Raw genomic sequence first — 26,222 nt, 5'->3', positions numbered from 1 at the left:
CAATGTACATGCCCTTGACCGGAATCAAACCTGGGACCCTTCAGTCCACAGACCAACACTCTATCCACTGAGCCAAACCTGTTTCGGCAACCAGCTGCTTTTCAAAAGCAAACATACCTAGATAGATGGAAAAGTAGACAGAACCGAGACTCTAAAAGCTTCCCCTGATAATAGGACAAGATCAGTGCAATGCGCTTATTAGATAGCATTGAACGGTCTAACGTTACCTTCACTGACGCACACACTTGGCCTTGGCGTGTTTTCCCCCAGCCCCGGGCTATTATGTAGACCTGGGTTGCCGGAGCGGGAAAGCGGGAAAGCTTTGCAGGTGGAGCAGGAAGCGGGGAAGCCGGGCTTTGCAGGCGGAGCCGCTGCCCGCGCCCTCGGCCCCGCAGGTGATGCCCGGGTGGCGCCTCCCGCGGTCACGTGGCCGGAGGGCGGCGCGCGACGCGGAGGCTCAGCGCCGGGTGAGCGCGGGGCGCGGGGGCGGCGGGGTCCCCATCGCCTGGCGGGGCCCGGGGTCCCACACCCCCCCCTCGCGGGCGGTGGGGCCCGGGCCGGGGCGGAGCCCGCAGGGGGGCACCGCGCGTGGGGGGCCCGGGCGGCGCGCAGCCGTGGGGACTCGGCGGCTGTGGACGAGCTGGCCGGCCGGCTCCCTCCCCGCCGAGGCTGGCTTCATGTAAGGTGACCAGATCGTCCCGCTTTTGGCGGGACAGCCCCGATTTTCAACAATGTTCCCCGCGGCGTTTAAAAAAGTCCCGATTTTTGGAAAGATTATTTCCAAAAATCGGAACTTGTTTTGTTTTTTTTTAAATAAATCTTTATTGTTCATATTATTACAAATCTGGACTCTTTTAAAACGCCGCGGGGGAAATTGTTTAAAAATCGGGTCTGTCCCGCCAAAAGCGGGAGGATCTGCCTGTCCGACGGTGAAAATATAAGGAATAGGATTGAAAGGCCGTTTCCGCCTCTCTCTCTCCCTTCCTTACTGTTTTCCTATTCACTTTGAGCCTTAGCGATGACCGCGCACTAAATGCTATGCTGTGTCCTGGATCGCATCCTGGAACAGAGAAAGGACATCAGGAGAAAAACTGGGGAGCTTCTGATAAAGTCTGTGGTTTAGTTCACGTTAACGTCTTAATGTTGATAAAAGTACCCTAATATTAACACTAGCGGAACCTAGGTAAAGGACATACCGTATTGTATTTGCAAGTCACTGTAAATCTAAAGTTGTCTTAACAGGAAAAGTTTCAGAACAAAAGCCTCCGGGGCTGTGCGACAGGCCACTGTGCAGGCAGGGATCCAGCTCACTGCTCTCTGCCAGGCCTGACAGGAATTGTTTGTTTGACCAACCTGTTTGCTGAGGCCAGAGCTGTTAGGCTACTGGGTGTGGATGCTCCCAGTCCAGTTTTCTAGGCAGGAATCTGTTTCCTGTTTTAAATCTGTCAGCTATCTTTGGGACACTTGTGATGCACAAGCAAACGAGACACAAATACTCCCTGCACTAGGGGTGTGTCCAGTAAAAACATTAGGTAAGGAGTAAGGACTGTTAAAAAAAAAAAAAATAGAAGTAAGGACTAGTAAAAACTTTAGTGCAGAGCTAGAAGGGCTAAGGTTGGAGCAATCACATGTGGCCAGGGTACTCTGGAGGCCTGGCTGACCTAAGGGGAGGAAAGCATCCCTGGGGTGGGAACTGAAGGTGGCCCTGCTGCCACTACTTGGGAGCAGATGTAAGTTCTCTCATGTGGGAGCAAAGGGCAAGCCCAGGGAGTACTCACAGTTGAAACAGGAAGTGAAAACAGGATTCTTAAAGCAAACAGGGCAATACTTTAAAAATAAATAAATAAATAAATAAATAAATAAATAAATAAATAAATAAAATATATATATTGATTTCAGAGAAGGGAAAAGGAGATAGAAACATCAATGACGAGAGAGAAGCATTGGTCAGCCGCCTCCTGAATGTTCTACATTAAGGATCAAGCCCACAACTCAGGCATATGCCCTGACAGGGAATCGAACTGTGACCTCAACCACTGAGCCACACTGGCTGGGCAGCAGAGCAACACTTTTATCATACAGGCCATGGGAGCCATCAGTGGACAGGCATCACTGGATCTGTGCTTGGCAACAGTGTGGAGGGTAGCTTGGAGTCGATCAGTTAGGGAATTATTGGTCTAGACCAGGAGAATAAGAAATTCAGCCAGGCCCATGAAGTTCAGGTGCAAAGGACAAGGCATTGGGAGATTGTGGATCTAGAGGACTTGACAACTGAAGGTACCAAAGAGAAGAAAAAAAATTCCGAAGTTTGGCCTTGGGTGTTTTAGAGCATGGTTGCAGCGTTTGCAGAAATAGAGGACGCAGGAGGAGACACAGCTGGAACTGGGGAGGGGAATGAATTTGTTTTTAAACAAGCTGTGTTTGAATGCTACCAGGATATCCTGCGGGAGATGTGTCTTTAAGAATGGAAGCCAAACATATACTGAAGGGACAGGAAGAGGAAAGGAGCCTGAGGGGGCAGATAAGAGAGAGTCAGTATTGGGGGTGGGGTAGGGGAAGGTTTCTTGGCTTTTCAAACCCCCTACCCCCCCAACGAGATTCCTGTGGGGCCAGGGGCCTGGGCGGTGAGTCAGTAGGCACATTTTCTGCAGAAGTGGAGGTGGCGGAGGGACGAGACTAGGTCTTAGATTTAGTGGCTAGGAAGTCACTGGTCTCTTTTCAGAGAGTTGTTTTCGTGCTCTGTCTGCAATCTGTTCATCCTGTGGCCTTTCCCGAGTGACCAGACCACAGAACAAGGAGCAGAGAGATGGTTCCTAAGTTCTGTATGGTGTGAGGCTAGGCGTCTGTGCCTAGACTGGCATAGTAAAATACCGCTCTTAATAAAACCAGAAGGGCTCTTTCATTCTCAGCAACACCTCACAGTTCATAGAACTAGGGTTCCAGGCGGCACTTTGGAAAATGCTGATACAGCCGAAACCGGTTTGGCTCAGTGGTAGAGCGTTGGTCTGCGGACTGAAAGGTCCCAGGTTCAATTCCGGTCAAGGGCATGTACATTGGTTGCGGGCACATCCCCGGTAGGGGGTGTGCAAGAGGCAGCTGATCAATGATTCTCTCTCATCGATATTTCTAATTCTCTATCCCTCTCTCCTCCTCTCTGTAAAAAATCAATAAAATATATATTAAAAAAAAAAGAAGAAAATGCTGATACAGAACTAGAATTTTAGGGCTCTAAAGAACAAAAAAATCTTGTCCAATTCCTCCATTTGACAAATGGAAAAACTAATACTCGAATTCTAATTCATTTAACATTGATTTCAAATAGTGGTGCCCAAATATAGGGTTTATAGAGCTAAGCATAACTCTCTAAAGTAGTTATGCTTAAACCCATTTTGGAAATTTGAAGATAGGCTCCAAGAAGTCACAGAATAGCAGCAGTGGAGTGAAATTGGAAGCCAGAACTCCCGAGGCCAGGTCTTCTCTGTTGCCCATCTACTGCCTCCCTGGCTGTCAACATTAAATGCATTTAAAACTAGTCAAATGGAATGTTAATAATATGTTCCAAAAGTCAAGTTTAATTTGATTGCATTCCACATTAATATTACTATTAGTGTATAAAAATTGGAAGGGTCCACAGCCAATAGTTCCTGAATTAAAAAACAGTAGGGCATTGGACCATGTGAAAGCTTACTATTATGTTAAACTCTTAATAGCAGGAAGATGTTCTCATGATCCTGAATATTTGGGGTACATTAAAAAATATTCTTAGCTAATCCTGTGGTTGCATATTCTTTCCTCTTATTGCATTTTTCCTTTGTGTTGACCAATTCCATTTTCTTCACTGCTGGCTGCCTAACCCTGACCACATCTTCCTTAGCAGAGATATGAGGTTATAAACAGGAATCTAGAAAACACAGCATCTTAGGTAACACATAACTTCCTATCTACCCTGACAAATTAAAATAGAACTTACTTATTTAGGAAGTAAACTTGTAAAGGAACCAAGATGATTTTATTAAAGTTTTTGGGGAAAAATGGATCTGCCAATGTTTCTCTCTCCTTTCTTTCTCTTCTCTCTCTCTCTCTCTCTCTCTCTCTCTCTCTCTCTCTCTCTCTCTCTCTCTCTCTCTCTCTTCTTCCTCTTCCCCTCTTTAAGCATGTCCTTAGGTGAGCATTAACACACACACACACACACACACACACACACACACACACACGAACAAAAAACCCAGCGACAGCAAAAAGAATAAAGCAAAGAAAGACTATGCCAATTGAAATCAACTTGCCTCTAGGGCAGAAAAACAAAACCATCACCTCGGCAAGGCTGCACACTCCATACCATGGGGCTAACTGCCTGCCCAGAAGAAAACATCTCCAGGTAGGAACGCCCCACAGGGAAATCATCCCTGAGCCTTCCCGGCCTGGAGACCATCGTGGGCACCGACCTGACCGTGGCCTGCCTGGTGGCTGGAGAGCACCTGAGATGCTCAGCCCAGAACAGAATGCAGCTAAGAGGGGCTTTCACCACCACAGGTTACCAAACAGCCACTTGGAAATATTTAGAAATATTTCATCCTTTTCACAAGACTCATTAAAAAAAAAAAACCAACCACCCACATCTGACATACTTTTCTAAATATCCTGCTGTTTAAGTTGTTGCTTACCAGGACTTTCAAAAATAAATCTCATATATGCAGTCTTTCAAAAATAGTTACATCTCATTTTTTACTGATCTCTCTCTCTCTTATTCTTCCACCATTAAAACCATACATAGATGCCAAATAGATCTGATCACGTATGAAGGGTTTTCTGTTGTTTTTAGGGTCCAAGTACCATATGTTTTCAATGTGTAAAAGCAAAAGCCCTTAAGCCCTAGCCAGTGCAGTTGGTTGGAGCATCATCCCCTACAGCAAAAGGTGGTGGTTTTGATTCCAGTCAGGGCACATACCCAGGTTGTGGGCTGGATCCTTGGTCAGGGTGCATATAGGAGTCACTGATCAATTGAGCCATTCCAGCTGGACTGTTCTTTTATTAAACAGGATTTCTTGAGCACCAATTATGTCTCAGTTTTAGGCGCTGGGAACAAGTGGTGAACCAAACAAAGGAAAGCCTCTGCCCTGGTGGAGAGGCTTTCCTTTGTTTCACTTTTCTCTTAGGGCCTCCACCGCAGGCCTGGGCTCTCGGGGGGAATCTTCAGGGTGCCCAGCTCTTTTTTTTTTCTCAATATATTTTATTGATTTTTTTACAGAGAGGAAGGGAGAGGGATAGAGAGCTAGAAACATTGATGAGAGAGAAACATCGACCAGCTGCCTCCTGCACATCCCCTGCCAGGGATGTGCCCACAACCAATGCACATGCCCTTGACCGGAATCGAACCTGTGACCTTTCAGTCCAGAGACCGACGCTCTATCCACTGAGCCAAACTGGTTTCCGCTGCCCAGCTCTTGAGAGGCATTCCAGGCAGGCTGGAGCCACCCTCAGCTTCACTGGGCTCCTTCTTTTGTACTACCTTTCCCCTTTTAGAGGCGTGATGTGGAAATGGGTAAAATATGATACAAAGCAGTGGCTTTGTTGGAAGGTCATAGTGCCCAGGAGAGATGCGTGGGACAGGGAGAAGTTTGCAGTTTTGGATGGGGTGCCAGGAAAGGCCCCACTGAGAAGGTAAGGCCGAAGAAGGAAGGACCCACAAGACAGGAGGTGAGGAATCAGCTGTCAGCTCTCCGGGGGAAGAGCATTCATTCCCCCTCTCCATCCCCCACCCCGGGGGACAGGGTGAATGCAGAGCTCTGGGGCAGGAGTACTTGGCCTGCATGGTCAACAGCTTGGGAGGCCAGGGAGTCAGCCTAGGCTGAGGGCGGGCAGAGATGGGCATCAAGCCCTCAGCCACTGAGAAGGCTTTGCGGTTGCCAAGCTGGTTGCCTTGCAAAATCGGTTTTGAACGGAGGCAATCTGATTTGAGAGGGAGGTGGGGCACTTCCCCCCTCCCACCTATCACTGTCCCACAGACAAGACCTTTGCTAACAGCGTCTGCACAGAAATGGCCAAGGAGGAAGGAGCCGAGTGGGGCTGCCCCGGAAGAGCGCTGGCACCTGAATTGAATAAAGGGCTGAGAGGGAACCGAGGCTGGACGATCTTAGTTAGTCCTTCATTGCAAGGCTCGTGTTGTTGTGTTTTCAAAGAATTGTCTGAATTTTATGTCGCTTTTAGGCTTGTGAAAACAGAACCTGTTGCTTTATAAGCTTGGCAAAGACCCACCTGCTTTATCCTGATCAGTAGGTTATTCAGTAACTGCCTTTCCTGCTTCCTTACCATTTGCTGCTTGTTGGAAATAAGAAGTGGGATTTTTTTCTCTCCAGTGAGTCCTGAAATGTTGAATTGGATGGCGTTTGTGTGCTGGTGCTCACACAAACAGGAACTTTTCTGCCCTGGAAAACCCAACTTTCTTGTACGGACGGCGAGCTAACTACTCTTTTTCTTACTGCAGAGGGCCTGCTTTTCCTTATGGTCACCGATGAGCAGGGCCTTGAGGCTGCCAAGTGAGGCCGGGGTGCAGACCTGGGAAGCAGAGGACGATGACATGGCAGAAGGCGACTTAGGGTATGGCCTCGGAAGAAGGCCCGGCGGGATTTATGAAGTGCAAGTTTCACATTTGTTCACATCCAGGAAAAGGTCAGATGAGACGACCGTCAGCCCTCCCCCATTCCCCAGAAAGGGGGAGGAAAGGAGTGGTGCTACACTTCAGCATTCCTGGCCTCAAGACCATCACAGGCGACACAGCAGCACTGGTAAGGATGCCGTGTCCCCACCTCCCTCCCCACTCAGGACAGTGGTCTCCAGAGTGCATTTTAGGAATGTTTCTTTATTTGCTTCTTGAGATTGGTGATGGTTCAAAGATAATTCATGTTTCTGTTTCCAAGAATTGTTCAAATTGAGAAGTACGCTAGTTATTCTGCATTAATACACATATGTTAGTTATATCAGTGAATAATTCCCCACCTTGCTTTTTGTGTGTGTGTGATATAGTGGTATACTTCATGTATTCCTTTTTATTTTTTTCTAATTCAACAAATATTTACTGGGTACCTATTTGGTGCCTGGGACAGTTCTAAGCTCTGGGAATAATATTATTGAACAAAATTGTCCAAGGCCCTATTTGTAGGACACAGAATAAACCTACAACGTCAGGTAGTGGTAAGTGAAGGGATAGTGAGTGATTGGAGGGGCTGGGACACTGCTATTTTGGGCAAGGGTCAGGGGAGGCCTGCTACGGAGGTGACACTTGAACAGGCAAGCCCAGTGCTTATGTGGGGGAGGAGTGTTACCAGCAGAACACACAAGTTTCTGGTTATTTTAGGGATGTTACAAAATTCTCGAAAATTAGCAAAACAAAAGTAGTCTTGCCCAGCTGGCGTGGCTCAGTGGTTGAGCATTGTTGACTCATGAATCAGGAGGTCATGGTTCCATTCCCAGTCAGGGCACATGCATGGGTTGTGGGCCTGATCCCCAGTAGGGGTGTGCAGGAGGCAGCTGATCAATGATCCTCTCTTATCATTGATGTTCCTCTCTCTCTCTCCCCCTCTCCCTGAAATAAATAAAAACAACAAAAAATTAATCTTCACTTATTATAGCTAAACATAAATGATGCTGTACATTAAGGAAAGAATAAAGTGCAGATCATACTGTGATAGAATGATTTGCCTCCAAGTGTTTGGAAACCCAAGGATGAGGCCATGCCTACGCCGTGGCACAGCTTTTGTGACTGTATCTTTTGTAATCCACATTGTAAAACTTCCTCACACAAGTGGAGCCAACACACATTAGATCAACACAAAAGTAATTCAAGAAGCATGATTTTAGATACACGAACAACATGATGTAGCTGGGGATCTATCCCTTTCCCTCAAAATCCTTCTTGAAATCAGGATGGGATTATTTTGTATTTTTCTTCCAATTTCTTATCATGCATAGGAGTGCATACTGTTTTGCAAGCTAGATGTTGAAAACTGAATATGATGCTTTGTAAAAACATGGGGAAACCACTGGGATGGAAGCAAGATGCAACAGTAATAGTCTGAGTTCTTGTTTTGTTGGGTTATGGACTTTTATCTTTTATCAAAGTTGACCCGATCCTAGGTGAGAATGTTGTGTGAGTTTCCTAATAGGTTATTTCCAAATTACCAGAAATGTAATGGTTTAAAACAAAACACATTTATTATCTTACAGTCCTGTAGGTCAGAAGTCCAAAACAGGTCTTACCAGGCTAAAATCAAGCCATCGGCAGGACTGCCTTCCTTCTGGAAGCTCTAGGAGAGAACCCGTTCCCTGGCCGTTCCCAGCTTCCATGGTCCTCTTTCTCCATCTTCAAAGCCAGAAGTGGCTGTTGGGGTGTTTCTCATTCCTGTCATTCTGACACTGACTCTCCTGCCTTCCTCTTTCATTGATAAAGACCCTGTGAGTACATTGGACCCCCCTGGGTAACCCAGGTACTTTTCCATCTCCAGGTGCATCCCATCGGCAAAGTCCTTTTTGCCGTGTATTCACAGGTTATGGGGATTAAGATGTTGGCATTGTCCAGGGCCATTGTTCTGCCTACCACAGTATTAATAAAACAACTTGTCATTGTCAATCCAATGTCACTTTTGTTCCTCCTTTGAAATGTTGCATCATCAGAGTGAAAATATGAAATAGGTTTTACCTTGGATACTGTCATGTTGATGAAAATTCAGAATAGCAAAGGAAAAAATTGTTTTGAGAAAATTTTAATATTCCTCAATATATTCTAGTTTTCTTCTACTTTTCCTCCTGCTTGTAACTTGTCACTATAACATCTTTCTGTTGCCAGTGAGATCGCAATGAAAATTAAGCTCCTGGCCGAAACCAGTTTGGCTTAGTGGATAGAGCACCAGCCTGCGGACTGAAGGGTTCCAGGTTCAATTCTGGTCAAGGGCATGTACCTTGGTTGGGCCCACATCCCCAGTAGAGGGTGTGCAAGAGGCAGCTGGTCGATGACTCTCTCTCATCCATGTTTCCAACTCTCTATCCCTCTCTCTTCCTCTCTGTAAAAAATCAATAAAATAAAAAAAAAATATATATATATATATATATTTTATATATATATATATTTTATTGATTTTTTACAGAGAGGAAGGGAGAGAGATAGACAGTTAGAAACATCGATGAGAGAGAGTCATCGATCAGCTGCCTCTTGCACACCCCCTACTGGGGATATGCCCGCAACCAAGGTACATGCCCTTGACCGGAATCGAACCCGGGCCCTTCAGTCCCCAAGCCGACGCTCTATCCATTGAGCCAAACCGGTCTCGGCAGATATATTTTTTTAAAAAGAAAAGAAAATTAAGCTCCTGGAAAGCTCAGTGTAATGTCTCAGTTGATCACATAAGGAGAGAATAATTGAAGTCACAAGAGACTGCTAGTCATTCTCATTGGAAAGAAATTAAATTCAGGTTATTTCTTAGCTATTCATATCACTACATTGACCAAATTTAAGCCAACACAAAACTTATTTAGTTCACTCACCAACATTCATGTGTTTTTGTATTGTGTTTGGATAGTAATAATATATAGTAACTGACCAAATTATTAACAACAGTTTTTTAAAAATATATTTTTTAATTGATTTCAGAGAGGAAGGGAGAGGGGGAGAGAGAGATAGACACATCAGTGATGAGAATCATTGATTGGCTGCCTCCTGCAAGCCCCCTACTGGGAATTGGGCCTGCAACCTAGGCATGTTCCCTTGACTTGAATCGAACCCAGGACCCTTTAGTGTGCAGGCCGATGCTCTATCCACTGAGCCAAACCAGCTTGGGCTACAACAGTTTTATTTTAGAGTCCTTTTTAAAAGTCTTTTTATTCAAAGTATGTGTCTCTTCATTTGTAAAATATTTTAAGCTACCTATTTTTATAATTTTTTGGTGTATTACAATTCATTTCTCTTTGCAATTTAGGGGAAATCTACATTTGATAATTTGTAAACAAATGTCCTTATATTACTAGTTAAAGAAAATGTTTGTTTTTTTCCTAATAGATTCTAATTCCGAATTGTCAAATGTAGAGTTAAAGCAACGTCTTGATGAAACATTAGAGGTATGTACTCTGGTGAATATAAAAATTCTCATGGGGATAAAGGTCCACTGGTAGATACTTTGTTTAAGGAATCCTTGAATTGTGTGGAAGGCAAATGTTGGCTTTCCAGATATTGTGAAGGAGCCATGGGGTAAAACTATGAGCTGGCCTCCTCAGGTTCTTATCCTCCTCATCTCTCAAAAAGGCTCTTTACGGAAATACCAGTCGTCGTCATCACTCGTGTGTGTGTGTGTGTGTGTGTGTGTGTGTGTGTGTGTGTGTGTGTCTCTCCTCCGCCTCCCATCTGCCTCTCACCTACTACTTCTCAAATCTTCTGGAGAAAATAGTTACCACTTCTTTCCATCTGTCTTTCCTGTATGTATGGCTTGAAATAACCTGCCTTACTTTAACCTCTTTGAAGTCAAAAGACCAAAAAGTTTGCCAGGAGGTGGCTTGCCAGCTGGGAGCAGGAGTTTCTGGGGGGCGGGGTGCCTTTCCTGTGGGAAGCAGGCAGCCGGTCTTGGTGTGTGTCTGTGACTCCTGTGAAAGCTGCTGAAACAATGTGCCATATACTCTTAAAACAACAGAGATTTATTCTCAGCTTTGGAGGCCAGAAATCCAGAATCAAGGGGTGTGTGTGGGGTGCATATTCCCCCTGAGAAGTCTGGAGGGGAATCCGACAATGCTTGCTTGCTCCTGGCATTCCTTGGCTCAAAGAAGCATCACTCTAGTTTCCGCCTCTGCCATTTGGCCTTGTCCCCTGTGTCTGTGCCCAGATTTTTCTCATTTTATAAGGACACCATCATTAGGGTTCACCCTAATCCAATCTGATTCCCTTTTAACTTGATTACATCTGCAAAGATTATTTCCAAATAAGGTCACAATCACAGTATCAGGAGTTAGAATTTGAACCTTTCTTTTTAGGGGGACACAATTCAACCCATCATAACTACTGTAGCTGTGTGAATACTCGTGTTTCTTTTATGTGGCCTAAGGAAGTTTTTTTTTCTTTCAAGTTCTTAACTGTGTGGCATAGATGGGTAAAAGCAAAATATTTGGGGTTTTGAGTTACAAATGGCACCTGATAGTGAGGCTCTCAATTTTGGTCTGTCTGGTCCACTTATAGAGCCCATACTAATTTCCAACCTCATTTATAAGGTCAGACTGCATCCAGTCAAACTGGATGTGGAGCTTAAATGTAGACTATCAAAGTGATCATTTGGGATTGCCGATAAGAAGACTCATTTTATTTCTCTCCTCAGGAGGTAGAGAATTTAAAAACCGAACTGGAGGCATCTCAAAGACAACTTGAAGGTAAAGTGGCAGCACTGAAAATTCTTCAAAGCATGGTAAGAAGTTTTTTTTTAAACTTCCATCACTTTCACATTTCAGTACTAAGTGGTATGGTTTCAAAAATAGCAGGGCTCACTATAATTGAGGTCCTTTTTTGAGGTCTAGATTTTTTTTAACAGTCTTATTGAGGTATAATTTACAAGCTATAAAATTCACTCGTTTTAAGCAAACAATTCATTTTTACTAAAACTGAAGTTGTGCAACCATCACCATAATCTAATTTTAGAACATTTTCAACACCACAAAAAGGAACTATGTATGCCTTAGCAGTCACTATTTCCATCCATAAATTTACCTTTTGTCTTATAGATTTGTCTTTTCTATTTCATATCAATAGAATCATACACTATGTGTCTGGATTCTTTTGCACCTAATTGTTTTAGGTAGCATGTTTTCGAAGTTCAAGCATCCTGTAGCCTGTGTCAACACTTTCTTCCTTTTTATTGCCAAATAATATTCCATTATACAGGTATAACACATTTCATTTTTTTATCCATTCACCAGTGGATGGGCATTTGGGTTTCCACTTTTTGGATATTTTGAATGTTTGTGTACAAGTCTTTGTGCGGAATCCTTTTGTGCATGCTCACATTCAGTGGGAAAGACCCCAACCAAGATCTTCTGACTTTTGATCTATCAAACACTCCATAAAAGGTAGTCTTCTGTGGAAATTCTCATCTCAAATTACTTTTCTGTTGTCTTAAAATAAAAATGTTAACTTCATCATGCATATAGGAGTGATTAGAAATTTAATTTGTACTGATATGATTTTTATTTTTCTTAGGCAATATTTGGCAAAGCCACAAGCCATACCCAGGCAATATTTCAAAAAACTGTGGACGAAAAGAGATCCTTGGAGAAGGTATTTGCATTTTTAGCATAGATGTAGTTAATCCAACAAGCTCTCAGGCAGAATTTCCTTAAAGGTCACCTGATTAGTGGATATGTTGTTTGTACACACCCTCTGCGAGGTGTGCTGCACCTCATATGGTTCCTTCCCTTTAGGAGTTTATAATCCAGATTGTGAAATGGACAAAGTATTAGGTTTCTTTTACTTCCTCATTTTAAGAGAAGAGGAGGCCTGCCATGTTGACACTTCCTATTTTTCTCCTTTTCTTTTTCTGCTTCCAGAGCCTGCCTTTGTCTGGCCACCTCATCTTCACTAAAACAGTAGTTAGGAATCACCCTGGAAGGTCCTGTTCCTGTGCCGATAATACTCTCCTTGAAGAAACGGCCCTGGGTTCAGACTTCCAGGAGTGTATTTTGCTTGTGGAGTCTGAATGGGTTAGGGCCGAGGTTGGCAAACTGCGGCTCGTGAGCCACATGTGTCTCTTTGGCCCCTTGAGTGTGGTTCTTCCACAAAATACCATGGCCTGGGTGAGCCTACTTTGAAAAAGTGGCGTTCGAAGAAGTTTAAGTTAAAAAAATTTGGCTCTCCAAAGAAATTTCAATCGTTGTACTGCTGATACTTGACTCTGTTGACTAATGAGTTTGCCGACCACTGGTTAGGGGATTCGGGGGGAATGATGAGAAATCCAGGTTTGGACCAGCAAATTGTTAAGCTAAACAATTTCAAATTTCTCCTATAGTAAGCAAGCTCTGGCAAAGCTCTTTTGAGTGTTAAGTGGTGTGTTATGTGGGTTTACAAATGTCATACTCTTTTTGAGCAATGCTTAGTTTTTTTTCTCTTGAACCTATTTCTGTGAAGTGATTATATTATTTATTTTAGCTAATCACAATGTCCTGAAGTGCTACTTTCTTTTTTTTCTATAGGAAATAAATGCCTTGCAGTGGAAAATAGAATTTGAACAGAATAGAACTAAAAATATAGAGGAAACTTGGACCCAAAAATGTGACAGGTTTGCATATTATTATTCTATAGTTTTTCTTTGTGAATCTTTAAAATGTTTGTATTCAAATGTAGCTTAGGCCTTCATCTTCCTTGAGCTAACTGTATTATAAAATTCTTATTGCTTGTCCACTTACCAGCTCCATGTCTTTCTGTTAGTTTTAATTTTCTTGTTTAAAATAGTATAAAATGTATTTTTTTAATTTATGTTTTTATTGATTTTAGAGAGAGAGGAAGAAACTTCAACTGGCTGCCTTCTGCATACTCCCTACTGGGGATCCAGCCTGAAACTCGGGTGTGTGCTCTGACTGGGAATCGGACCTCTTGGTACATGGGACGAATCTCAATGCATTGTGCCATACTGGCCTGGCTAAACTGTATTTTTATTTTTTTTACTTTTTGTTGTTGTTATTCCTCACCTGAAGATGTTTTTTCCATTCATTTTTAGGGAAAGTGGGAGAGAGAAGGAAGACAGAGAGAGCTATCAAGAAATATCAATGTGAGAGAAACACATCGATTGGTTGCCTCCTGAATGAGCCCTGACCAGGGCCCAGGCCAGGGAGGAGCCTGCAAGTTAGGTACGTGTCCTTGACCGGAATTGAACCCTTTGGTCCACAGGCTGATGCTCTATCCACTGAGCCAAACTAGCTAGGGCTAAGTGTATTTTTATTTTATTTTATTTTTAAATATATTTTATTGATTTTTTACAGAGAGGAAGGGAGAGAGATAGTTAGAAACATCGATGAGAGAGAGACTCATCCATCAGCTGCCTCTTGCACACACCCTACTGGGGATATGCCCGCAACCAAGGTATGCTCTTGATCGGAATCGAACCCGGGACTCTTCAGTCCCCAATCCGACGCTCTATCCATTGAGCCAAACCAGTTTCGGCAGTATTTTTAAAAACAATGTAAGAGTCATTGTTTCCCAAATTACTTTAGCATTGACACTATTTTTTCAAACAAAATCTTTTGATCAACTCTTTCATTAGTGTGAATTTAACTTTAATTTTTTAATCCTCACCCAAGGATATGTTTATTAAGCTGAATTAACACTTTAGTAAAGAGAATGAATATTCAAAATGGATGCCTTAGAGCTATTTCTGGTTCTGATTTTTTCTGAGCTATACTTACGGGTTTAGAGTATGTTCAAAACCTTTCCACACTCCTTTAAACTGTCTTTATTTTGTAACATCTAAATTCTAGACTTTGAAGTAGGAAAAATTATATTTATTTTTTGTGCTCTATGTGGTAAAAACATTCTGATCTAAGTACAAAGCACTAATGTTTTAGTTATTAACATTTGGTGGGTACTTTTTCCCCAGGTTAAACTGTGAAAATGCAGTCCTCAAAGAAACTTTGAAACTAAAAACGGAAGAAATTAAAATGCTGAAGTCTGAAAATGCAAGTAAGAATAGTATTTTGATGATTCTTTTAAAATATTATGTTAAAAGATTCATTTTATATAATGTTTTATGTTAATAACATACACATCAATAGAGATGAAGTGCTAATATTTAGAAGTAATATATTTTAAGAATAATAGAAGAAATGCATCTTTTAGGTTTTTTAATTTTAAAAATGTTTTAGGTAAAATTTATGTAACAAAATTACCATTTAACAGTGAATAATTCTTGCCCTGTCTGGTTTGGCTCAGTGAATACAGTGTTAGCCTGTGGACTCAAGGGTCCTGGGTTCAATTCTAGTCGAGGGCACATGCCTGGGTTGTGGGCTCGATCCCCAGTGTGGGGTGTGCTGGAGGCAGCCAATCAATGATTCTCTCTCATCATTGATGTTGATGTTTCTATCTCTCTCTTCCTCCCCCTTCCTCTCTGATATCAATAAAGATATGTATATATATCAGCCAAAAAGGTTTGGCTCAGTGGATAGAGCGTCAGCCTGCAGACTGAAGGGTCCCAGGTTCGATTCCGGTTAAGGACATGTACCTTGGTTGCAGGCACATCCCCAGTAGGGGACGTGCAAGAGGCAGCTGATTGATGACTCTCTCTCATTGATGTTCTTAACTCTCTATCTCTCTCCCTTCCTCTCTGTAAAAAAATCAATAAAATATATTAAAAAAGAAAAGAAAAAAGATATATATCAACAAAGATGTATATATAAGTATATATATATGTATAATTTATTTTTTTACAGAGAGGAAGAGAGAGGGATAGAGAGTTAGAAACATCGATAAGAGAGTAACATCGATCAGCTGCCTCTTGCACACCCCCTACTGGGGATGTGCCTGCAACCAAGGTACATGACCTTGACCGGAATCGAACCAGGGACTTTTCAGTCTGCAGACCGATGCTCTATCCACTGAGCCAAATCAGTTTCACACACACACACACACACACACACACACACACACTCACACTCACACAGTGCTCTCCATACCAGTGATTTCTCCTGTGTTAGGTTAGTGCTCCAGACAGAAGTTGCTTGTGACAACCCCTCCTCATCCTCCCTCCCACTCCGCCCTGCAACAAGAGGGGAGAAGTTAAAGTTTTCTGCTCTCCAGTAAATAGCAGAAATGTTCTAAATGGTTTGAGATCCTCTTGTGAAAATTCTTGAAAAAAATCTGATAGTTTGGATCCCTGGTACTTTTTATATGTATGTATATATGTATATATGTATATATGTATATGTATTATATGTATTTATTTATTTATTTATTTATTTATTTATTTTTAATATAGGTTTCAGAGAGGAAGAGAGGGAAACATCAATGATGAGAGAGAATAATTGATTGGCTGCCTCCTGCCCACACCTTCCTGGGGATAAAGCCCCCAACCTGGGCATGTGCCCTTGACCAGAATTGAACCCAGGACCCTTCAGTCTGCAGGCTGATGCTCTATTCACTGAGCCAAACCAGCTAGGGCGGATTGCTGGTACGTTTGACAAAAAACAAATATGATAGTCCATCATCTGGTTATCTACAAAGTCTGTGAATAATTTGCCTTTGTATATTTTCTCTTTGAAAATGCTATAAATCAAAAACTCCGGGTAAATGAAGACCAGACTTAGGTTGCAAAGTTAAGACACTTCCACATTAGAAGTAATAACATTTTATCTAGTGTTACACATGTATTCTCTCACTTCAGCCATTCCCACTATTCTAGCAGACTTTCTGGATGGGGCCAAATTTTGTGGGCAATGCCTGATGTATATGCATTGCTTGTAAAGAAATGAGTACAGATGTTGATGTAATAAGATTAGGTGAGACCAGAGTTAGCCCTCATAACTACATTCTTTTGTATGGCCCTTCCTAGGCTTGAATCTACAGTATTTGGAAGCCCTTGCGATGCTGGAAATCAAACAGCAGAAGACGGCTCAGGAAAACATGTGCGATGCTAAAAGTGACTTTACAGAGGTTTCGGGCCTTGAGGTAGGTAAGCAGGTATGAAAGCTTAGAAGGATGGAAATTTTCTACTTCCCACCATCACCATCTGTTACACATTCCCGTTATAGCATCCTACTTACAATTTGAGACTGAGAGGCCCATGGGTTTGTCTAGTTCAGCTCTTGTCTTGCTAGTACCACACCCTTCATGCATGTCATTCTTGGAGATTAAGGGATGTGTTAGCCATTTCCTTACTTTTTTTTTTTATAATATATTTTATTGATTTTGTACAGAGAGGAAGGGAGAGAGATACAGAGTTAGAAACATCGATGAAAAAGAGTCATCGACCAGCTGCCTCTTGCACACTCCCTACTGGGGACGTGCCCGCAACCAAGGTACATGCCCTTGACCGGAATCGAACCCGGGACCCTTCAGTCCCCAAGCCGACGCTCTATCCATTGAGCCAAACCGGTTCCGGCCATTTCCTTACTTTTATTTCTTAGTTTTACAGTTTTAGCAGAAGCTATGTTAGGAGGGTTTCACGGTATATAATCATAGATTTTTTAAAAATATATATTTTATTTATTTTTTACAGAGAAGAAAGGAGAGGGATTGAGAATTAGAAACATCAATGAGAGAGAAACATCGATAAGTTGCCTCCTGCACACTCCCTACTGGGTATGTGCCTGCAACCAAGGTACATGACCTTGATCGGAATCGAACCTGGGACCCTTGAGTCTGCAGGCTGACTCTCTCTCCACTGAGCCAAACTGGATAGGGCCATAGATTGTTGTTGTTTTTTAGGAGTGGACAGATGATTGCTTTTCTCATTGACATTAAAATCCATTCACTTTTGAGTATGCAACTCTCCCTGACAGGAGCTGGCAGTAGTGAATGCTAGGCAGCAGGGCCAAGTCCAGTCACAGGAAGTTCACATGGTGGATGTTAATATTGGCTTCACTAGGTCAAGTCCTGCCAAGGATTCAGAATTATAGGAAACTGGTGCCAGGTTAAAGGTGAAGGTGGAGAGTGAAAAGAAGGAAAGTAGAATTCCATTACATTTTTGTTCCAAGTAACAACATTCTTTCCTTATTTGCATGTAATGAACCTTCTCTTGAGTCCTGAAATGCAGTTCTCGGTTTTCTTCTATTTTTGTTTTCCTTTCCAGTTTCTTTGAATAAGATGCTTGACTAGAAATGTGCATGGGTATGTGTGGGTGTGCCCCTGCATTTTTGTCCAGCTGAGTAATGTCCTGCATTTCTGACACTTAGTAACGGGGTAATGCTTTTGGATTTAAAGCTTGCGGTCCTTGGAGCCTGCCTCTGTCATGGTCCTGGAGGAAGGCCCTGTTCCTGTGCTCAAACGGCGGCATCTGCTCAGAAAAGGCTGCTTCAGCTCAAACAAGAGGTATCGCATTATCAGAACAGTAAAAGCTTTGGTTTTGTTTCTCTATTAATAGTAGAATAAATAAGTATCTGCAATTATTAGCTTCATTTTAGTAGTCATTGGCAGTGGATCTTATGCTTAGTTTTATACAATAGCATTAACTTATAAATTGGACATGGTTCCAAATACAGATAGTATTTGGCACAATACTGTAGCCACATAAAGTTGGTTGCCTAAGATTGTAGTTAATACTTCCTAAATTCTATTTCTTTTTCTTTCTTTTTTTAAATATATTTTATTGATTTTTTACAGAGAGGAAGGGAGAGAGGTAGAGAGCTAGAAACGCCAATGAGAGAAATATTGACCAGCTGCCTCTTGCACACCCCCTACTGGGGATGTGCCCGCAACCAATGTACATGCCCCTGACCGGAATCGAACCTGGGACCTTTCAGTCCGCAGACCAACGCTCTACCACTGAGCCAAACCGGTTTTGGCCCTAAATTCTATTTCTTTTGTTTATACTATACAATAGAGGCCTGGTGCATGAAAATTTGTGCACTCAGGGCGGGGGGTGGGGGGCAGTCCCTCAACCTGGCCTGCACCCTCTTGCATCCCCTTGGGGGATGTCTACCTGCCGGCTTAGGCCCACTCCCTGGGGGAACTGAGCCTAAGCTGGCAGTCAGACATTCCCCGGCAGCCTGGGAGCCCTGAGGGGATATCTGACTAATGGCATAGGCCCGCTTCCCACGGGGAGTGGATCTAAGCCATTAGTCAGATATCCTTAGCTCTGCCATGGAGGCGGGAGAGGCTCCCGCCACCACCACTGTGCTGGACAGTATGAGCTTGCTTCTGGCTCAGTGGTGCTCCCCCTGTGGAACCGCACTAACCATCAGGGGGAAGCTCCTGTGTTGAGCATCTGCCCCTGGTGGTCAGTGCATGTCACAGCAACCAGTCATTCCACTGTTAGGGTCAATTTGCATATTACCCTTTATTATATAGGATTGGAGGAAAAGGTGCACTTATACTTAAAATTACTAGGATTTGCAACAGTGATTAATGAGATAAACATGAAGGTTAAGAGCAGTGAGGTTCAGCGGAAGGAGCCTTTGTGTTACCAAACCTAGCTTTGATCTTAGGTCTATCACTGTCTAGCTCCGGCTCTGGACACATATGTTAGACAAAGGGTAATAACTAGTCTTGAGGATGGTTGTAAGAACTAGAGGAGTAGATATATGTTTAGCACATGACCAGCATTTAATCAAATGGTAGCTGTCATTTTAATTAGCTTTAATAACAAATACAGTGCATGGGGCATTATTTCAAAAATATTTTACCTTTACTGAAGGTATGGAATTTAAAATCTTCAGACTATATGGAAAAGCTAACAGCTAAATATTGAGAATTCATCAGGAGAAGCATATAATTACATAGTTCAGAGTAAGGGTCAACTATAGGAGGCGTGTGTAAGATGATAATTCAAAACCATTTTCAGTGGCATGGGCTGGAACGGCCCACTGGAGTACTGAAATGCAGCCTTTGGCAGCCTCCCCTCTCCCTAGAGGGGCAGAACACACACAAGACCTGTCTATGATAATGAAGCCCAAAAGGATGGACAGGCACAAGGGGAATTTCTGGTAATCCAGTTCAGAGTGGGCAGCTCCTGCCAGCGAGAACTGGCACTTACTAACTAAAGCAGATGAAATTGACGAAAGACAGACAGTAGTCCCGTGCTAGGCAGGGAGATTGCACTTGCTAATCTGACTCAGCATTCAGACAAGAATTATTCTGGTTTTGCCTCTGACACCTTTCAAACTTTCTTTCAAAACCAGCTGGAACTTTTGCAGAAGAGAAAAGAAGAAGCTTACATAATGGCAGATGCATTCAGAATTGCATTTGAGCAACAATTAATGAGGAAAAATGACCAGGCACTAAGATTGACACAAATGGATAAAATGTGTAAAAAAGAAACAAAATGGATAAATTGGAAGCACCTTAAAGAGGATGGTAAATATGAACTATAATGACAAAATCAGGTATAATTTTGGAAGTTCTTGGTTATAAGCAAAGTTGATTAAGCATATTTAATACAATTAAAAATATAATTAAAATTTTGCATACAGTTGTGATTTAAAATTTTAGTATCTATTGGAAGAAAGGAGTCACTGGATATTATATATGCAGATGAGCTATTGGGATTAACAAAGCCATAAAATAACAGGATAATCTTTAGTACTCTTCTAATGGCATTTCGCATTGTCCTGAAATTAACTTCTAAAAGTTTTTGTGACATGAGACTTATAGAGGCCATTAAGCAAATATAATGAAGTCCTCAACAGTAATTTATAGGAAGTACAAAAATCAATATTTATATGGTTTTCTATAATTCCTTGACAAAAACTTCAATGTCCAACTCAAGGTAGGTGATTTTTCCAGGGAAATAAAACATAGTCCATGTATTTAGCCTTTTAGGAATCAGAGGGAAACATTAAGAGTATCTATTTCTACCATGGACAACAAATGTGTGGGCGATCATCCTTTGGGGCATCTCTTCTCTCTGCTATGCCTTTTATAGGAGCCACACTGCAACTATTTAAAGGTATACTCTTTAAGGGCAGCATTGTAGGGAGAAGAGTGATGAAAGAAAAGGAGGGGGGAAGACATGATTAAAAAGTAACCTTATGTCACTGGCATAGAAGGGCCACTAACTATGTATGGATATAGGCTATAAGGGTAGTGCTACGTAGGCCAAGCTGGACTTTTAAGAGGTAGATTTGTACTCATTTCAGCACTTGAGTATGGACTCATTTTATTATTATTTTAAGATATATTTTTATTGCCGAAACCGGTTTGGCTCAGTGGATAGAGCGTCGTTCCGCGAATTGGAGGGTCCCAGGTTCGATTCCAGTCAAGGGCACGTACCTTGGTTGTAGGCACATCCCCGACGGGGGGTGTGCAGGAGGCGGCTGATCGATGATTCTCTCTCATCGATGTTTCTAACTCTCTATCCCTCTCTCTTCCTCTCTGTAAAAAATCAATAAAATGTATTTTTGAAAAAGATATATTTTTATTGATTAAAGAGAAGAGGAACATCAATGATGAATCACTGATTGGCTGCCTCCTGCATGCCCTCTAGTGAGGATGGAGCCCATTACCAGGAACTGAACTGTGACCTCCTGGTTTATAGGTTGACACTCAACCTCTGAGCCACACCATCTGGGCCGGACTCATTTTATTTATTTACATTTTAATCCTCACCCAAGGATGGATGGATGGAGATATATATATATATATATATTCCCCCTTCCCCCCCAAAAAATATATTTTTATTGATTTTATTGATTTCAGAGAGGAAGGGAGAGGGGAGAAACATTGATGAAAGAAAATTGATTGGCTGCCTTCTGCACCCCCACTACTGGGGGAAATACTGATGTGAGAGAAACACTTCGATTGGTTGCCTCCTGCATATGCCCTGACCAGGGCTGGGGAGGAGCCTGCAACCGAGGTACATGTTCTTGACAGGAATCAAAACCGGACCCTTCTGTCCACAGGCTTACACTCTATCCACTGAGCCAAACCGGCTAGAGCTGGACTCATTTTATTTTCCAGAATTCCTGCCTTTCTTAGCTAGTAATAAACCTTAGGAACTTTCCCATAAATTATTTGATATGTGTAGCTCCCAGTCTTTGCTTTTCCTTAAAGCAGAGATTTAGAAGCAGAATTTAAAATGATTGATTCATCTCTGAAAAGACTTTACAAGTCCTTACAAGTTTGAGTAACTGTGAGTTTCTTCGTGACAAGATTTTGATCACTTTTACTAGTACTATATTCCAATAATCTGAGCAGATATAGGACGATTATTTTCTTTTGTGTGGTTAACACTTCAGGAATCAACTTTTCTTTGTGAGACAAGCACAGGTCCTTTTTGTAGGCTGAATGTAGAGACAGATTCATCCAGGCATTGAAGTTGCCGAGTGGGTCAGCTGGTCTGGTGTTTCTCCTTTGCCACAGTTGCTCACAGAAGAGATCAGTGTGAGTCCCATTCACTGTGGTTTATCTGCTCCAGGTTTCCCAGCAGACCATTTGTAAAGCATTCCAAAAACAATCTTGACATTTTCTCTATATAAATCTATTAATTTTGTACTTTGTGTTACAAATTATTCTATGGATGAAGGAGAGCATTAGTGACATACTTCCAATTGTGGATTTTTCAACATTGTCAGTACCTGGGCTAGATGCTTTCACAACTGTCAGTTTTTTTGTTTTGGTGGTAAAACAATGACCACCTTAGCCATTTTTAAGTAACATTAAGCATATTCACATTGTTGTGTGACTATCACCACCATCCATTTCCAGAACTTTTTCATTTTTCCAAATAGAAACTCTGTACCCATTAAATGCTAACTGCCCACTCTCCTTCCGCAATGGATGCTCTATTATTTAATAACATAGCAACCTTGAGGCACAGGCACTATTCCTGTTCTAGAGGTGAGGAAATGAAGCTCAGAACTTGTCCAAGGTCATGCAGTTAGCAAGTGGCTAAAATTCAAGTGCAGGTCTTTCTGGTTCTAAAGCAGAGTTCACATGGTTCAGAGGCCACTGGCCTATAGATATGATTTGTGGGGTCTGCATGGTATTCTCAAATAATGTAAGTGGCTAACATCTAAAATTGGGATATATCACATACAAATCTGGACGGTTGGCTCCTTTGGAGGACTTAGATGATCTGATAGCATGGGCTGCACTCTCTCCCGGGAGGGCACTGTCTTCATGGTAGCCAGCTGAGGAGCGGTGATGCAACAGAATGGCAGCGTGTTGCTCTGGATTCCATTGTGGTCCTCTCCTTGCATTTACTATATTGGCACTAAAGCCTGTGCTCTTCCCACTCCACTGACTCACCTGTGCTAGTAGCTGTCTCCTGAGGAGTGAATTAGCATTGGGTCATACGTACCTCTTTTCCTGGCAGTACTACATCTGTGTCTTTTTATGTCTCAGCTGGATTTTCATGTTCAATTTTAGGATCACTATCACAAAGGACTAAGAAGACCTTAGGGCAGAAACTGTTGGGTATGCTCCCTTCAGAAAACAATTCTAAGAAGACTGAAGACCAGGATAATCCTCAGGAAGTCTTTAAGATGCTAATAGATTTGGTTAGTATCTTTGCTTTCTTTTTATTAATTCAACTCTTCCTCTTTACATAAACCTTTATGTTCCTTCTTCTCCTTATACTCTCTACATAAGCTCCACCTCTGAGAAAAAGGGCATCTGTCATCTGCACTGAAATGTAGTTTATGACAAGACCTTGTACTTATCCAATTCCTCAGAGATCCTCTAATCATTGCCACATGCTTGAAACCAGTCCTGTTATCCCCATTCCAGATGACCAAAGAGACTCACATTATACAAACATGCTTATCTATAGGAGAGTGTTATTTGCATATAAATGTAAAAACAATTTTATATTTAACTTCACCTTCTTTTACAGTGATAAGCACATGTTGATTTTATATACATATATACTTCTATATGTATTTCCTCCTCCCTTCTGATGACTTACAATTTTTAGCAGAAAGAATAGTTTTCTTCCTTGAAAAAATATCAATAACTTGTAGCATGAAGCTTGGGAATGAGTGGATACCTAATTAATTCATACTGATTGACTTGACAGATTGAACTTTTTTTTAAAGTTTGGCATTTTTTTTAAGTGTACTTTTGATTTCAGAGAGGAAGAGGGAGAGAAACATTAATGATAAGAATCTTTGATTGGCTGCCTCCTGCACACCACATACTAGGGATTGAGCCTGAAACCCAGGCATGTGCCCTTGACCAGAATCAAACCCAGGACTCAAGTCTGTAGGCCAACACTCTATCCACTGAGCCAAACTGTCTAGGGCTAGATTGAACATTTTGATAAAATATTTCTGACTATAGTTCTATACTGTTACTTGTTGACTAACTGGCATATGTTTAATTCCTGTGAATGCAGCTGAATGATAAAGAAGAAGCTCTGGCTCATCAGAGAAAAGTTAGCTACATGCTTGCCCGGGCACTGGAAGACAAAGACATAGGCTCAAGAGAGAATAAAGAAAATCCCATGAAAAACAATTTTCCATTAAAACACCCCAAGCAGAAAACTTCAGAATTCTCTGTTTTGCACGATCCTATACATTCAAGTGTTCACATTTTTAATTCTGTGGGCTGTGTTTGTTCAATCCAGCATCTTCATACAGATCAAAACTATAGAAGAACTCTGAAAAGATCTCATTCTTTGCCACAAAATATCAAGTTTTGAAGATAAAGCAGTTGAAATTAGAACTGAGAACTGTTTATGTCAAGGGACTTTTGAAAAAGGATTGTGTAGCCGAAACCGGTTTGGCTCAGTGGTAGAGCGTCGGTCTGCAGACTGAAAGGTCCCGGGTTCGTTTCCGGTCAAGGTCATGTACATTGGTTGCCGGCGCATCCCCGGTGGGGGGTGTGCAAGAAGCAGCTGGTCGATGTTACTCTCTCATCGATGTTTCTGGCTCTCTATCTCTCTCCCTTCCTCTCTGTAAGATCAATAAAATATATTTTAAAAAAAAAAGATTGTGTAAACACTGCCACATCTTCAGGATTGTATGTTTTCCGGATATTTCTAAATGCTAGGAGACATCTTAAATACTCAAAATGTTTTCTATAAGAAATTTGTTAGTATTCCGTGGTAACATATTTATAAATTACATTATTATATTTTTAAAATCTTATTTGCCAACATCTTAAAAACAAAGTAATTATTTTGAGAGAGAAAAAATTATTTAATTATTTAGAATGACTATGGCATCTTTGATCAGCTCAAGCAAGAATATAATGTAAATTAATGCTCTAAGAAACAACAACAATGCCTAGGAGTGATAGAGTGTTAATTTTTAAAATACATATATCATGTTTTATTGTTTTTTCAGTATTTTTCATTTGCCATGTAATATTTCTTAAAACTTCCTTAATCTCAATTAAAAGTTAGTATGGTGGAACTTTGGCAGAAGTATATTCAAAGTCACAGCTAGTAACCTTCCTAGTTTTTGTTGTTGATGTAATGACATTCTGTAGCCAAATCTACACAGAATTCTGGTATTCAGACCAGTCTGAGAACTTCTTGGTCTTGATGCTAAATTTTAGGCCACTTAATTTTCTATTTCTATAAATATTACATAGTAATAATCTTTAATATCTTTTGGGAATGTTGCTATATTAGAAGCATCACAATTATGTCAAAGGAAATGTATTACATTACCAGCAATGATAAGATTTATCTAATTATGATCTCTAGTGAAAAGATATATGGCTTCACTGAATACTACTTAAATAGGTAACAACAGAGTATAAGGTAATACTATAAATCATTTATAGTTGTGTTAAAGGAAGAATATTTAATTGGCATTAGTAAATAATAATAAAAGCTGAAAACTTGGCAAATGAACTTTGAAAAAAAGGATGATGAAGAACTATAATTATCAGATATTAAGATATGTTATCCTAATAATATAAAGCTACTTAACGCAATGTGGTACCAGCAGGTCAATGGAATAGGATAGACCATAAACAGACCTCGTATATATAAGAATTTCATATAACATAAAAGGGTAAGGAGCCTTAGCTGGTTTGGCTTGGTGGATAGAGCATTAGCCTGGGGACGGAAGGGTTCCAGGTTCAATTCTGATGAAGGGCACATGCTCTGGTTGCAGGCTCGGTCCCCAGTAGGAGGCATGCAGGAGGCCGCCAATGATTCTCTCTCATCACTGATATTTTTCTCTCTCCCTTTCTGAAATTTCAAAATAAAAAAATAGAAAAAATAAAAATGCATATGCATATAAATGCTCTATTTTTAAAATAATTGTGAACCCCTAACTGGTTCGGTTCAGTGGATAGAGCGTCGGCCTGCAGACTGAAAGGTCCCAGGTTCGATTCTATTATAGTCAAGGCATGTACCTTGTTTGCAGGCACATCCCCAGTAGGAGGTGTGCAAGAGGCAGCTGATCGATGATTCTCATTGATGTTTCTAGCTCTCCCTCTCCCTTCCTTTCTGTAAAAAATCAATAAAATATATTAAAAAATAATTGTGAAAAACTGAAAATAACCTAAATACCCACGTGGTAGAATTCTAAAAACAATTCTTCTCATGATTCCCATCTAGGGACGGTGTAGGTAACTGCCATGAAGAGATTTTTTAAGATGTATT

At 41.5% G+C, this 26,222-nt stretch overlaps 2 protein-coding genes across 13 annotated transcripts in view; one reads left to right on the top strand and one right to left on the bottom strand.

The window, feature by feature from the left end:
* Window positions 1-325: 325 nt before the first annotated feature.
* On the top strand, window positions 326-24,936 carry CCDC125 (coiled-coil domain containing 125). 4 transcript variants are annotated; one of them, XM_036408825.2, is made up of 13 exons: window positions 334-467; window positions 6,482-6,782; window positions 10,046-10,104; window positions 11,346-11,432; window positions 12,221-12,298; window positions 13,210-13,295; window positions 14,610-14,692; window positions 16,557-16,672; window positions 17,927-18,034; window positions 19,843-20,017; window positions 23,030-23,160; window positions 23,997-24,362; window positions 24,592-24,936. In XM_036408825.2, the coding sequence occupies exons 1-12, from the start codon at window positions 399-401 to the stop codon at window positions 24,300-24,302; spliced, it is 1,599 nt and encodes a 532-aa protein (XP_036264718.1). In that variant the 5' UTR covers window positions 334-398; the 3' UTR covers window positions 24,303-24,362; window positions 24,592-24,936. The 4 variants fall into 4 exon arrangements, with proteins under 4 accessions (XP_045427475.1, XP_036264718.1, XP_045427474.1 ...); XM_045571518.1 differs by having other exon boundaries at window positions 23,997-24,365; XM_045571519.1 differs by lacking the exons at window positions 19,843-20,017; window positions 24,592-24,936 and having other exon boundaries at window positions 326-467; window positions 23,997-24,132.
* The window catches only part of CDK7 (cyclin dependent kinase 7), a 29,217-nt gene continuing 23,051 nt past the window's right edge, over window positions 20,057-26,222 (bottom strand). For all 9 annotated transcript variants that reach the window (XM_036408846.2, XM_036408845.2, XM_036408842.2 and 6 more), the window contains one exon: window positions 20,057-20,630. In XM_036408846.2, the coding sequence (XP_036264739.1) occupies window positions 20,515-20,630 (116 nt within the window). In that variant the 3' untranslated portion in view covers window positions 20,057-20,514. The remainder of the gene's footprint in view (window positions 20,631-26,222) is intronic.

Source organism: Pipistrellus kuhlii, unplaced genomic scaffold (assembly GCF_014108245.1).
Source record: "Pipistrellus kuhlii isolate mPipKuh1 unplaced genomic scaffold, mPipKuh1.p scaffold_m20_p_4, whole genome shotgun sequence".
NCBI classification, from domain to species: Eukaryota; Metazoa; Chordata; class Mammalia; order Chiroptera; family Vespertilionidae; genus Pipistrellus; species Pipistrellus kuhlii.
The sequence above is the reverse complement of the archived record's forward strand: the minus strand, read 5'-3'. Positions and strand labels throughout refer to the sequence as shown.

What these genes read in the sequence shown, in the direction of transcription:
- CCDC125 (XM_036408825.2), top strand. Translation starts at nt 399, where the DNA reads ATGCCCGGGTGGCGCCTCCCGCGGTCACGTGGCCGGAGGGCGGCGCGC. An exon ending in CAGGCGACACAGCAGCACTG is followed by an intron (nt 6,783 to 10,045) that starts GTAAGGATGCCG and finishes TTTTCCTAATAG; the next exon opens with ATTCTAATTCCGAATTGTCA. An exon ending in TTAAGATGCTAATAGATTTG is followed by an intron (nt 23,161 to 23,996) that starts GTTAGTATCTTT and finishes CTGTGAATGCAG; the next exon opens with CTGAATGATAAAGAAGAAGC.